This window comes from Miscanthus floridulus, chromosome 15, assembly GCF_019320115.1.
Source record: "Miscanthus floridulus cultivar M001 chromosome 15, ASM1932011v1, whole genome shotgun sequence".
Taxonomy (NCBI): Eukaryota; Viridiplantae; Streptophyta; class Magnoliopsida; order Poales; family Poaceae; genus Miscanthus; species Miscanthus floridulus.
Genome location: NC_089594.1, coordinates 61787497 through 61801590, shown reverse-complemented (window position 1 = coordinate 61801590; position 14094 = coordinate 61787497). Strand labels below are relative to the sequence as shown.

General features: G+C 42.6%; 1 protein-coding gene and 1 non-coding gene across 6 annotated transcripts; one reads left to right on the top strand and one right to left on the bottom strand.

Annotated features, from left to right (window-relative positions):
* The first annotated feature begins 126 nt into the window (after positions 1-126).
* LOC136506809 (bifunctional 3-dehydroquinate dehydratase/shikimate dehydrogenase, chloroplastic-like) lies at positions 127-4647 on the top strand. 5 transcript variants are annotated; one of them, XM_066501709.1, is made up of 11 exons: positions 127-471; positions 754-859; positions 1341-1559; positions 2227-2573; positions 2690-2753; positions 2841-2946; positions 3019-3159; positions 3294-3442; positions 3535-3697; positions 3790-3837; positions 4283-4647. In XM_066501709.1, the coding sequence occupies exons 1-10, from the start codon at positions 221-223 to the stop codon at positions 3831-3833; spliced, it is 1590 nt and encodes a 529-aa protein (XP_066357806.1). In that variant the 5' UTR covers positions 127-220; the 3' UTR covers positions 3834-3837; positions 4283-4647. The 5 variants fall into 5 exon arrangements, 4 of the variants coding, with proteins under 4 accessions (XP_066357806.1, XP_066357805.1, XP_066357804.1 ...); XR_010771727.1 differs by having other exon boundaries at positions 128-471; positions 2218-2573; positions 3790-3959; XM_066501707.1 differs by having other exon boundaries at positions 128-471; positions 2218-2573.
* A 220-nt stretch (positions 4648-4867) lies between these two features.
* TRNAP-AGG (transfer RNA proline (anticodon AGG)) lies at positions 4868-4939 on the bottom strand. Its single transcript has one exon. It is a non-coding gene; the product is annotated as a tRNA-Pro (tRNA).
* Between the last annotated feature and the right edge of the window lie 9155 nt (positions 4940-14094).

Genomic DNA, 14094 nt, shown 5'->3' with positions numbered 1-14094 from the left:
ACGGGCGTGCCCATGTGTTCCATGCACCTACGATTCAAACCAATCGCGACGCGCCACGTTGGATTCCGCCGGCCCCACAGCGCGAACGAAGCTGCGCCGGCGGCACCCACATAGACAGTCCACCTCCACCACCAACCCACCGAAAGTGCAGCTAAACCCCCCCCTCTTCCTCCGCTCCTCCTCGCACCAACCGCGACGCAAAGCCGCCGGCTTCCCCCCGATGGCGACGGCGATGTCGGTTTCGGCGGTGACCCCGGCCGCCGCGGCGGTGTCGCGGCGGCGGACGATGGTCTGCGTGCCGGCGACGGCGCGGGCGCCGCGGGAGATGGCGGAGGAGCTGGCCGCCGCCGCCGCGCTCGGCGCCGACCTGGCGGAGCTCCGCCTCGACTGCCTTGCTGGGTTCGCGCCGCGCAGGGACCTGCCCGTCATCCTCGCCAAGCCCCGCCCGCTCCCCGCCCTCGTCACCTACAGGTGGGTGTGGGTTCGGTTCATCAGCGCCTGGCCTCCCTGCCTCAGGGTTGGTGGGCGTGCGGGGGATTAGGTTCTTACTTCTCCTTGGAGGCAGCTTTTTGGCGCATTGCGATTCCGGATTCGATTGGGGGAATCGTAAGGCATTTACAGAGGTTTCAGCTGGTTTAGTTTAGACGTTTAGTGTAATTGAGTGGAGCAAAATGGGGGCTAATTTTGTATCAACATTTCAGTTATTGCAGTGTTACTAAGCAAAGCGAGTGTTGCTTGGTTTTGGTTGCACAGGCCCAAGTGGGAAGGGGGCAAATACGAAGGCGATGACGAATCGCGGTTTGAGGCTTTGTTATTGGCAATGGAGCTGGGAGCTGAATATGTGGATGTTGAGCTTAAGGTTGGCTCTTCCCCTATTTTTCTTTCACTTCATGAAGTCAATAAAAAATTGTATTTCTGTATTTTACTGCACTATTTTTTTTTCTTGGTGGCTCAGTGCCGACAAATATAATCTTGTAACTTGGGTGTAGTGCAATTCTAGTTGATTATTAGGTATTTGAGATTTCGATATTCTCATGACTTTCAACCCTATGAGACAGGCACTGATTTGAATCCCTGTCCACAGCTGGTCAGTTGTTAAGCTTGTTTGGTTATCATGTGTCATTAAAAATAATAGTCTTCTGATAACCAAGTTAGCGTAGGCTAGAGATGAAACCCAACAAGAGCCACTTGAAAAAAAAAGATAGTAATGATATGAAACAGGTACTAAAATATTAGTAAAAGATGCTCGATATTCATGTACTGATAATGTCAATTAGCCCTGCTATCCTATAAACCAGTGAGGGTGAGTCTGGAGTTGATCATTACATTGTGTTGTGCAGGTGGCTGACAAATTTATGAAACTTATTTCTGGGAGGAAACCTGATAACTGTAAACTTATAGTTTCATCCCACAACTATGAGAGCACTCCATCATCCGAAGAACTTGCAAATTTGGTGGCTCAGATTCAAGCAACGGGGGCTGATATCGTGAAAATAGCTACAACTGCTACTGAAATTGTTGATGTGGCAAAAATGTTTCAAATACTTGTTCATTGCCAGGTGATTTAGCATCTGACTATTTTTCACTTCTGCATATATGAATTTTGTTCATGGAATTTCAGTTTGCATTTCCTAAGAGTTTAGTCTATCTCACTATTGTTTATTGCTCTGTGACATGCGATTTGCTGCTGATACTTTGTTGTCATATTATAGTGTTGGTTTGTCAACAAATACGTACTGTTCGTAGCCTCCCAGCAATCTTCTACTTTGAGAAAAACCTTCTTAGCTACCATTTTATCAAGTGAGTTGTACTATGATAAAACCATTGTTACTGCTGGCCAATGAACTTGAATTTCAATGGGAACTAGACTGAAATTACACTCTGTATTTAACTTAGCTAAAATTTTAATTTCTACTCTTTGGTGCGAATATCTGATTTGTCACCTAAAAAATTAAAGATATCTGCTTGGTGCTTTGTTTCTACTGTAAATAGCTGTTAAAAGTAATTACACATTTTGATATCATAATCTTTAGCACAGCAGCACATGACGGTCGGTGAACTTCTTAATTAAGAACACACTTATGATGCACAAATATCGGTTTAGAGCTTTTCTCTTGACAAAGGTTTTGTGCTGTGTGTTGATTTCCATGCTTCATTCCTCAGTTGCCTTTACATAACTAATAGCTCATGTTATCTTGTATCTGAATAATGAATTAGGAAAAGCAGGTGCCAATCATTGGGCTGGTGATGAATGACAGAGGTTTTATTTCTCGGGTTCTTTGCCCAAAATATGGTGGATTCCTTACTTTTGGGTCTCTCAAGAAAGGAAAAGAGTCTGCACCTGCACAGCCAACGGCTGCAGACTTGATAAATGTGTACAATATTAGGCAGATAGGCCCAGACACTAAGGTCTTTGGTATCATTGGGAAGCCGGTTGGCCATAGCAAAAGCCCAATTTTGCATAATGAAGCTTTCAGATCAGTGGGTTTCAACGCTGTGTATGTGCCATTTTTGGTGGATGACTTGGCTAAATTTCTTAATACATACTCTTCACCAGATTTTGCTGGCTTCAGGTAGTTAATTTTTTAGTGAGCCAAATCATATGTTGCAATGATGTTTGTTTTAGCCAAATGTACCTCATATCTGATCAGACCTTTTTTTTCTTTCCATCAAATCAACTGGACCACAGTTGCACAATTCCCCATAAAGAAGCTGCTGTTAGGTGCTGTGATGAGGTTGATCCCATTGCCAGGGTAATTTTCTTTTGCTTGTCACGTAAAGAACTGCTGAACATTTTAGCACACCTAGGGTTACATTCAGAAGTATGATGCTTTATCCAGGACATCGGAGCTGTTAACACAATCGTTAGAAGACCTGATGGAAAGCTTGTTGGCTATAATACTGACTATGTTGGAGCTATATCTGCTATCGAGGATGGAATAAGAGGTTTCTACACGTGACTATAGTATTGGTAAATTATTGCTGATCGATGTTCAGTTCTAAAAGGCTAATTTGCAGCATTCGAACAAAGGGATCCAGACACATCACCACTGGCTGGAAGGCTTTTTGTTGTCATCGGGGCTGGCGGCGCAGGAAAAGCACTGGCATATGGAGCAAAAGAGAAGGGAGCAAGAGTTGTAATTGCAAACCGTACCTTTGGTATAGGACTCTTCTGGACACTTCTGCTTCGTTGATTTTTATCATTAATTTGCACACACTGATTGCTGTGTTGTGAAAATGTGATTGAGAAACATGTATACGTTGAGAACTGAGTCAACTCTTCCACTTTCCAGCACGTGCACAAGAACTTGCCAACTTAATTGGTGGGCCTGCGTTGACTCTGGCGGATTTGGAAAACTACCATCCAGAGGAAGGGATGATTCTTGCAAATACAACAGCCATTGGAATGCATCCAAATGTGAATGAAACTCCTTTATCTAAGGTCTTAATCTAGCTTACCTGTTTTTGTTTTTGCCAATTTTAATCGAGATATTCTGTCTTCTGCTAGTCTACTGACTAAGTATTATCTTGCAGCAAGCACTCAAATCTTATGCTGTTGTGTTTGATGCGGTGTACACACCAAAAGAGACAAGACTTCTCCGAGAAGCTGCAGAGTGCGGAGCTACAGTTGTTAGTGGTCTGGAGATGTTTATACGGCAAGCTATGGGCCAGTTTGAGCATTTCACAGGCATGCCAGGTACTTTGATTGGCCTTTTCATATTTCATTTCATGATTAAGCAATAGTCATTAGTACATCTTACACCATTTCTCACATGGCTCGCCATACAGCTCCAGATAACTTGATGCGTGATATTGTTCTGACAAAGACATAGTAAGGTTTGTCCAAAGAGCAAGCTTCCCTTCAATCGTAATTTCTGCACAATTGATTCCAGTTGCGTCCCCTCCTCGTCCTTCCCGCTTCTTCCTCAACCTGTAGAAACCACCCCTTTTTATCTCAGGTGTTGACATAGGTTTCATCTTATGACATTTTTCTTATTACTTACCAAGATTTAGTTTCATTATCTTTGAAAGTTTGAAGTATTTCAGTTCTGTTGTTTATTCAACAAACAATAAACTGTTTCAACATTTTTAAGAGTTCTGCCTCGGTTCCTCCTCTCATCAAGGCTGCAAACACTGTTAGATCTTTGATTTGTGCAAGAACTGTGACACAATCAATTTGATATATGCTGAGATCAGTTTTATCTGGCCACAGTATGCGCATCCGCTGACTGATCATAATGAATGGCGGCTACTTAATAGTTCCTTCTTCCCTTACTTTCAGTGGATGATTACAAATTCCGAGCGATTGGTAACACCATGACGCCCCTGTGAGAGATTCATCCATGCCCAAGAATGTCCTTATTTTTTCTCTTCTTTTTTAGATTTGGATTCTGTGACTAGTTTGCCTCTCAGCCATTGTAAATTAGATGTTCCGAGCTGAAACATTTTGGTGTGCGTTATTTGTATCAGCATAAATTTTGCGTTCCCCTAGACCCCTAATGTGCACATCAAAGAACAGCAAGAAAGCTTTGCATGACATTTTGTAGTAGGAAATATGTGGTTATTTGAAGCAAGCATTTTGTTCCCCATAAGAACCACGGATTCGGTTTGCTTGTAGCAGAAATAAATGCAGGAACCTTAGCCTCAGTTGAGTGAGTGAAATTTACAGTTTTCTTCAGCTGGATCAATTGTAGTATTCCGTTAGATTTACAATTCGAACAGTTGCAAACATGCAATGAGATGTTGCTGCAGGAAAATTGTGATGCAGGCTATCATTCTTACGCTTTCCAAGAATGGGTTAAATTAGTTACCTTCTATCTTGAGGTGGGAAAAAGGCTGGCTGGTGGTTGAAGTGGGTAAAAAAACTGGGGCATTCCGAGAATTGAACTCGGGACCTCTCGCACCCTAAGCGAGAATCATACCACTAGACCAAATGCCCTTGATCCCTTCGCGTTTGTTACATATCATTTTATCGAGAACCAACAGATCCTAGCCATTGAATGCATCACGTTTACTTGTCACTTCACTAGATCGATAACCAAAAAATCTTATTACGACATTTTTTTTGAGTACGATGAAAAGGCAGACGATGCTTTGGTCATTCAGTTATCGCATAGCGATCAACAGCCACCCCAAAAAGAGGGGCAACAGGAGTGCCCGGCATTGCTGCCGAAAGGATTCACATTCACTTCGCCTTTCAGCTAGTGCAGTAACAAACGCAGGCAGGCAGTCTGAAACTCTGAATATGGCAAAAACCTATGATGCTGACGATGTGGAGAAACCAAGATGGTGGCGACGACTATGGATTGAGCCTGTGCGGATGGCAGGGAACAGCGACGTCATCCTGGTGTTTTTGAGGCCGCCGAAGAGCATCACCACCCTCTCCAGCCCCACCCCGAAGCCTCCATGAGGGATCGATCTAGCATATATCGTTGAATATATTTTCATAACGAATTTATCTAGAGATATAAATATTATTAATATTTTCTATAAATATAGTTAAAATAAGAAAGTTTGTAGTCCCATAACGACCATTTTTATTGGTGGTGGTGGTGTGTGGTGTGGGTGTGTGTGTGGGGGTGTTTATTGTCTCAGTCCACCCCTTGCTTCGAACTGAATGACGATGGCATGTTGTTGGATACAAGGATAAAATGAAAGACTAAAGAAAACGACTTGGTATGTCAATGGACTCACCATGCCGCATTTCCCCTATGTCTTCCATCCCGATGCCTATATGTATGCGTGCAACAATGGTGATGACTTCAAAAAAAGGAGGAACGACAATACTCTCATAGATAGATTCTTATAGTTATCATAAGTCAAACTTTTTAAACTTTGATCGAATTTCTTAAAAAAACATTAAGACTCATGGTATCAAATAAGTATCGTTATATTTATCATAGAATATTGAAAACATCTAGGACCCTAGTTAGGTTTCGGTGATTAATGACAACACGAGATTACTGTAACTAACGTGTGTTTTGCAGATACAATTAAGTTAGGTCATGGTAATAGAAATTGATTGGACAATCATGGTTGTCATGCCCCTACGATGGAAATCGTTTTGGTTTTCAAATGATGGACGACAAGGTTAAGGATTGACTAGTTCTAAGTGTCGTTTGGTGTTGAAGAGACAGTTAGAATAGTTTAGAACTTTGTTTTTTCTTTGGTCGTACTATTAAGGGGGGTATGGATGGGTAGCTTGACCAAGGTGAGTTTAGTGGGTTAAGTGTGGTGCACACTTGTCAAATCTAACACTAGGTAGCTCATAAGTAGCCCTAAGATCAATTGGAGCAAACTTCATTCACACATGATTGTGAGTTGGAAGTGAATGGAAGGTCAAATGTTGACCGAACACTGGTTCCCGTGTGACCGGATGCTGGCACAGAGTCCGGTCAGTTCATTTGATCAAGGTACAGTTGTCTAGATACGACCGGACGCTGAGTGAAATGTGACCGGACGCTAGGTGCCAGAGTCCGGTCAACTCCAGTAAGGTTCTAGAGAGGGAGAATCCTGATCGGACGTGTCCGGTCAGTGCTGACTAGACGCTTGTCAGGTTCCGGCTACTGACCGGACGCTGAGCAGTAAAGTGACCGGACGCTGGGTGCCAGAGTCCGGTCAACATCAGTAAGGTTCCAGAGAGCAGTTTTTGTGACTGGACGTGTCCGGTCAGTGCTGACCGGACGCTGGTCAGAGTCCGATCACAACTTAACTGACCGGAGCGTCTGGTCACCTTGACTGGAGCGTCCGGTCACCCCGCAGTGACACATAACGGTTTGTTTTGAATGAGGGATTATAAATACTTTCTCTATTCACTCAAGGAATTACTTTTGCTCATTTTAACAACTGAGAAACACCCTTGAGAGTGTCAAGAAGAGCAAGGTCCTAGTGATGTGATTGAGATTTGAGAATCCAAGAGAGATACCTCATCAGTGAAAGCAAGAGTAGCAAAGTGTGCATCCACCCTTCTCATTAGGCTTGTCGTGGTCAAGTGAGAGTTTATGCTTGTTACTCTTGGTGATCGCCATCACCTAGACGGCTTGGTGGTGATTGGGAGTTTGGTAATCATCCGATGAAGCTTGTGGATGACTCATCTCAAGTTGTGAGCGGTTATGGGTGATTCACCGCGACGGAGTGTCGAAGAATCAACCCGTAGAGAATACTTTATCCTTGCGCAGATTAAGGGGGAGCTACACCCTTGCGCGGGTGCTCCAACGATGACTAGTGGGGAGTGGCAACTCTCGGATACCTCGACAAAACATCGTTGCGTTCCTCCTTCTCTCTTTACTTTGAGCATTTACTTTGAGCAATTCAATTCTTGTTTTTACATTCATAGAATTGCCATACTAAAGTAGGATTGGAATTTAGGTTGCAAAACTTTTGTATGGTAGAACATTAGAAACACATTCTAGGCACAAGGGGTGAAGTGGACTAAGTGTAGGGTTTAATTATTGCAAATAATTTTAAAATTAGCCCAATTCACCCATTCTTGAGCATCTTGATCCTTTTAAATATATTTTTATAAGGTGCTTAATTTAAAACATGGATGTTGTTACTCTTTTCTATAAAGTTAGTCAAAAAATTTTTGACTAGCACGAATTTTAGAAATTAATTTATTGAGGAACGGAGAGAGTAAGTGGACAACTTAAACAATGAATGCAACAACCCTGATGCAAACGTCAACATTCTTGGCAGGCAAGTGGCAGTGTTTGGATCGCCTGGTGCGGTCATCTACATCATTTCTAGTACAAATCCGTTCTAAAATATAAGACGTTTTGATTTTTGTATATACATTGTTTTTACTATGTATTTAGACATAATGTATATCTATGTGCATAGTAAATACAATGTATTTAGAAAAGCCAAAATGGTAATAATTTAAAACGGAGGGAGTAGTAGCCAAGTCCAAGTGATTCAATCGCCACGCAATGGAAGGGAATTTTCCACCACAACAATGCTGTGGCGGATGAATCCAAACGACTTCTTTTCTTCCATCCACGTGCAACAACAAGGCTGCTCCTGATATGTGCACTCGACGGACAAAACAGAGGAGCGCCAACAGTACCTTCAGATGGATCCACACTCAATTCACAAGTTGATGCATACTCCGTGGAAAAGAGAGCAGCAGGAGCTCATCTTTTGTAGATGAAGATGACGTCAGCCCCAAGAGACAACGCCGAGCTCGACACGACTCCAGTGCCACATCAGCGCCATGTCCCGTGGCCATGACATCGGAACCTCCAGGGTCAGCCCCAAAGCCCCATGACACCGAGCTGTGTTACCTCATTAGAGCGTAGATGTGATTTTTTTCCAAGAAAGGGCTAAATTAAAAAAAAAGGTTGACTTATTTTGACTATGCTTTACTCCTTTTGTGCAGCTTCTCTGGGGAGCTTCCTAGAGAACAAGTTATTTGGATTCATCCGAACAAGTTATTTAGATTCATCCGAAGTATGACCTTCTCTAATTTAGCCCTTTCTCGGAAAAGAGAGCAGCATGAGCTTCTCTGAGGAGCTTCCTAGAGAACCCGCAAACCAATGAATGGTTGATCGTAATATACTAGATTTATCGCATAATGGAAAAGAGGACAAAGTCTTTCTGAAACGCTTCGCCTTGCATTTCACGGGTGGAGTTCGGACCATCGGTCCTACAATCTCCGCCGACCACTCACCTTTTTCGGATTAACTCACCAAAGTCTGCTTTCGCCCATCTGGTATACAAGTTAGAAATAGGTTTGATGTGTATAATACTCTATTTTTTTTCTTCAATACACCCCTAGGGACTTTATAGAAAGAGAGCATGAATATAGGTAGACAAATACTTTTCTTTCCATCCACAAAATTGTTTCTCACTGCTCACTTCTGTTTCTTTCTTGTCTGTGTCATTTAACTTATGCTAAATTATTGGTAGACCCTACGAAAAGGATAACGGCCTAACTTGCATCCAACCAACTGCGAATAATTGTATCGGAAGGAATCACCTTTCAAGACAAGTGTGATAGGATTTTACTGGACCTCTAGTTGTAGATCAGTGGGTAAATACTTAGCTTAGATAGAAGACTTGGGTCGCCAAGCGCAATCGCGCCCATGGTGCCGCAGCGACGTGGCCACTGGGGTCATAGTAGGGGAAGCCATGCAGGTGTGGTCTAGTGGCGGCGACGAAGGTGATGGCGCTTCCTGTCGCTTACAGCGCCCCTCTCGATCGGTCTAGGGATATGACATCGGTGAGGGGCTAGCGGTTGTGGTGAACCTCGTATCTCGAGCCCCAGCCCCCACCTCCTATTTATTACGCTGCGCGACAGGGGCCCATCAACCAGTAGAATGGCTGAGCACCCCCAATCAGGGCGTGGATCAAGGGTCCAATTGGCTTTTGGGCCAATTGGTGGAGATCAACCTAACATTCTCCCCCTTGATCTCACCTTATGACTTAAACTTAACTTCCTTTTTCTTTTTCCCATTCCATCACAGATCAGAGCATAGAGCGTGCCTCATTGTCACGATCAGTTGCCATTAGATTTAACAGCTACAATGCACCTCTATATTTTTGAAATAGATACTCAACTAGGCCCTTAGTATCTAGAAATCATAGGCTTTCCCATAAACCCATATCGATTGTGTGTTCTCTGAACACACTGGGTGGCAAGCCTTTGGTAAGTAGATCCACAAGTACTTGCTTGGTACTTATATGCTCAATGCTTTCAAAATGATTCTGGATTTTCTTCTTTACAACATATAACCAAGTGTCAATGTGTTTGGCAGCACACTTGACTTGTTGTCTTAGGAGTTAATTTACTTTAAATGGTTATTGTTGTTGTCTACCATTGTTAAATTCGGGTATAGATTCCCTTAACCATCTTTTTCCTGTTCTCGAAGCCTCATGACAAGCTATACTATGGTATGTATCATTGATGACACCACAACTGTTTCTTTGGAGCTTTTCCACAATATTACTCCAACTGCGAGTGTTAGCAACTACTGTGGATTTTACTACATATCTCGTCAAGGTTTAACATTTGTACTCACAACTATTTGAGAGTGCTTGTTCTTTCTTACTCAGCAAGAGGCCTATGATACTTTACAAAATTGCAAGACATTCTTAACTCTATTCTAGTGATCTATATCTGGACTGGACTTCTGCCAAAACATCTCGGATACGTGAGCTACATGAGAGTAAGTTCTTACTTGTACACTCCTTGAGCTTCCAACAATTGAAGCATTTGGAACCATGTTCATTTGATCGATCTCATATCGGTTCCTGGAACACCGAAGTTCCCAAATCTATTACCCTTGACTATAGGAGCAGGCGTAGGTTTATTCGCATGCATACTTTATTTCTTTAGAATCTTTTCTAAGTATGCCTTTGCGATAGTCCTAATACCCCTTTCATTTATCTCGGTGAATTTCAATTCTTAGAAACAATGACGTTTCACCAAGATCATTCATATTAAAACTTGAAGACAAGAACCTCTTCTTCTGCAATGGTAGATTAACATCACTGCTAGTGAGTAGGATGTCATCTAGACACAGGATGTGGAAAAAGAATTTTCCATTCTTGTACTTCGCATAAACGCTATTGTCCTTCTCATGTTCTTTAAAACCCAAAATTTCTTATTGTTTCATCAACTTCAAATACTACTGTCTAAAGACTTGTTTTAACCCATAAATGGATTTGTACAGGTGGCATCCCATACGTTCTTTTTCTCCCTTGACAAAACCTTTGGGTTGCGCCATGTAAACTTTTCATACAAATCCCCGTTGAGGAATACCGTCTTTACATCCATCTGATGTAACTCTAAATCATAATGTGCCATTAACACCATTATGATTCTAAAAGAATCCTTGCATGAGACTGGCGAGAAAACTCTCATTGTAGTCTATTCATTCTCTTTGTGTAAAGCATATTGCTACAAGTCGTGCTTTATATCTTTCTACATTCCCTTTTAGAGTCACATTTTGTCTTGTAGACCCATTAACAACCTACTATTTTAGCTCTATTAGAAATTACTTCTAAGTCCCAAACATCGTTGGTATTCATCGAATTCATTTTAACTTCCATAGCTTCTTGCCATTTAGATGAGTAAACACTTCTTCAAATGAGGTGGGATCACCCTCCATTTGAATTTCTTCACTAACATAGACTTCATAGTCATTAGAAAACTGGTTTACTAATTCTTTGAGACCTTCTGGGGCCTCAGCTACTGGCACTTTCATATGGGGCTGTTGTTGCTCTTTATTGCCAAGAGGCAATTGATTCTATAGGCTCCTGTATAACAAGATCCTTGTTTACATTATTCATCTTCTTCGAAGAGCAAACAACAGGTGTTGTATAAGTCATACAACATCAATAGGTATTGAGAAACTTGTTGCTCTTAAGTCACTAGAGTGGGCACGCAGTCCCTCTTCTCTTCAAGTCTTAGGTCTCTACATACCTCTACATACCATGCTCCCCCAGATCTTTCCATCTTCTATAAAGACAGTGTATCTTTAAATTTCTTATTTTGGGTTTAATCTGTTAAAACCTCATATGGTGCTTAAGCACCACCTTGACATCTTTGAGGCTGACTACGCTATCTTCCTATCGGAACTTAAAAAAAGTCCAGGAATTTAGCTATTTCTTGCTCTTAGGGGTATCGTTGTTGTAATCGTTGTACTCCTCCAACGATCGCATACATCTTAATTAATCTTTATCTCACTCTTAATGAAGAGTATCTTTCTTAATTAAACTTTATCTCACTCTCAATGAAGAGTATCTTTCTTAATTAATCTTTATCTCACTCTTAATGAAGAATATTTTTCTTAATTGATCTTAATATTCTCCCCCTCGAAATATGGCATGAACTTTACTGCCATAATTTCAAGAACTATTCAAAAAACCTATGAATGAGGAGACACTTATAACTTACTTCATTCACATGATTATGTCATATAAACAAAGTTATTTCTTGATCCATTTAGGAGTACACTTTTCTTATTTCACTTCAAGAACTCAACGAGGTCTTTCATTAGCAGTACTTTTGCAAGTCATGCTTGCATGTTTTCTTATCTTTTGGTTAGTATTGACCATGACGATGTATTTCTATTGTGCCATGATCAATACTAGGACAACATAAGAGCTACCCAAACTTCTCTCGCTATGCGGGATACAAAACATGTGAATCATCACAAAACTTCTCCCGCCATGCAGGATTGACTAGCATAAGTACTATGCCAAAACTTCTCCCCATGCAGGATAAATCTATACACAATTTATTGTAATGAAAACTTAGTCATGACAACTAAAACATTCACTTATTTCATCATTTTCCAATTAAATCTTCCCGTTTGTTCCAATTTAATCAGAAAATTAGTAAACTAATAAAAAAATAGTCCTAAACTGGCTTGACTCAAGCCTTTTCATTCACATACCATAGTATTGCAGCCCTGTTGACTTACAGCCGAGTGATCTCGACGGTTAAAACATATGAGGTGCTTCTGTATTAATTCTACATCATCGTTGGGAAGAAAATAAAATTAATGCATAAAACTCATCAATTAACTTAAAGACATATAACTACTCTTCAAAATTAAATTCTTCTATTGGTTCAAATTTAATTAGAAGATAATCAACATCATTGCCGCGAAACACGATAATAAAATACATTCTATTAGTTCAGAAGCATTTCTTGGTCTTTATCTACTCTCTGAAAATTTGACCATGTTAGTGTAAAATTTATCAGAGATTTAAACTTCAACCTTAAACTCATTATAATATTGTTATCATCAACGTTGGTCAGAAAATAACAATACTGTCGGTGTTTTGAGTTTCCACCAACTAATAAATTTATATATTACGCGTCTGACCCAAATAGTGTGCTAGGAGGACACAAGAATTATATTGGTTCGGGCTGAATGTCCTTATGTCCAGTTTTGGGTTGCTCGTGTTACTAGCACTGAGTTTATAGTAGGGAGTTACAAGCTGGCAAGAGAGGAAGGAGCTCCCAAGTCTCTATGGTTTGATTGCTCGGTGCTTCTACTGCTCGATCTATCGATCGATCGATCTCCCCTCTGAATGGTGCCCTGCCTTCCCTTTTATAGACCAAGGGGAGAGAATAGGATACCAGAGACTAAGAGAAGGGAAGAGGGAAAAAAGAAAGAGAAATAAGGCTCCTGGGGTGTGTCATCCTCCTCTTCGCATGGGTCCCGCTAACCATGTAGATCGTGGCGGCAGCGGCATCGCACCGGGGGTCCTATTGGACGCTGCAGCATACGTGCGGGCATCGTGCGCCGTTCTTGTCTTCCATCCCATCCGAGCGGAGGAATGGTCAAAGGGTCCCCTGATAGAGGCCATACGGGGGGCTTGCGGTACAGTAACAGTCAATTGACGTCGGTCGACTGACGTTGGACGGTGGTCAGCCGGGGAGTTGTAGCATAGTGCTGGCCTGTTGATGCAGTGGGCGACGTGAGTCTCCCAACATGGCTTGATGCGACCGCCAGTCGCATCAGGACATGCCCAAGACGTGCTCCTAGGCATGTGCCTTCACGCCATAGTGCTTGAAGCGGTTCGGGTCCCACCCTAGGGCCACTGCTTTTGTCCGGTAGCAAATCCGACCCCCAAGGAATGGGCGAGGCAGAAATCTCACCCTAGGGGCTAGGCGAGATGGAATCCGAACCTTGAGGGTCGGATGAGGTGGAGCCCTCCCCGTGGTACCGGATGAGTCGGAGCCCGCACCCTAGGGTAGGACAAGGCGGAAACCTTGTCCTCAGAGTTAGAGCCCATGCCTTAGTGTCGAGGACCCAATACTGGGGTATCCAATGAGGTGAAACTAATAACTATCAAATGTTGACACTTCTGGTCAGACAAGAACGCTACTGCGCTTCTTGCCCGAACGATGGAAGATTGGTTCCACCTTGCCCGACCACCGAGGGCTAGACTCCGCCTCGCCCGACGTCCAAGGGCAGGCTCCGCCTCGCCCTATGACTAAGGGCTAGACTCCACCTCGCCCGACCCCAAGGGCTAGACTCTACCTCACCCAACCCCTGAGGGCTAGACTCCGCCTCGCCCGACCCCCAAGGGCTAGGCTCCGCCTCACCCAATGGCTAATGGCGGGCTCCGCCTCAC

Coding starts and splice junctions, on each gene's coding strand:
- LOC136506809 (XM_066501706.1), top strand. CDS start 221: ATGGCGACGGCGATGTCGGTTTCGGCGGTGACCCCGGCCGCCGCGGCG. Junction 2,754..2,840: donor AGGTTGATCCCATTGCCAGG/GTAATTTTCTTT, acceptor TGCTTTATCCAG/GACATCGGAGCTGTTAACAC. Junction 2,947..3,018: donor TATCGAGGATGGAATAAGAG/GTTTCTACACGT, acceptor GCTAATTTGCAG/CATTCGAACAAAGGGATCCA.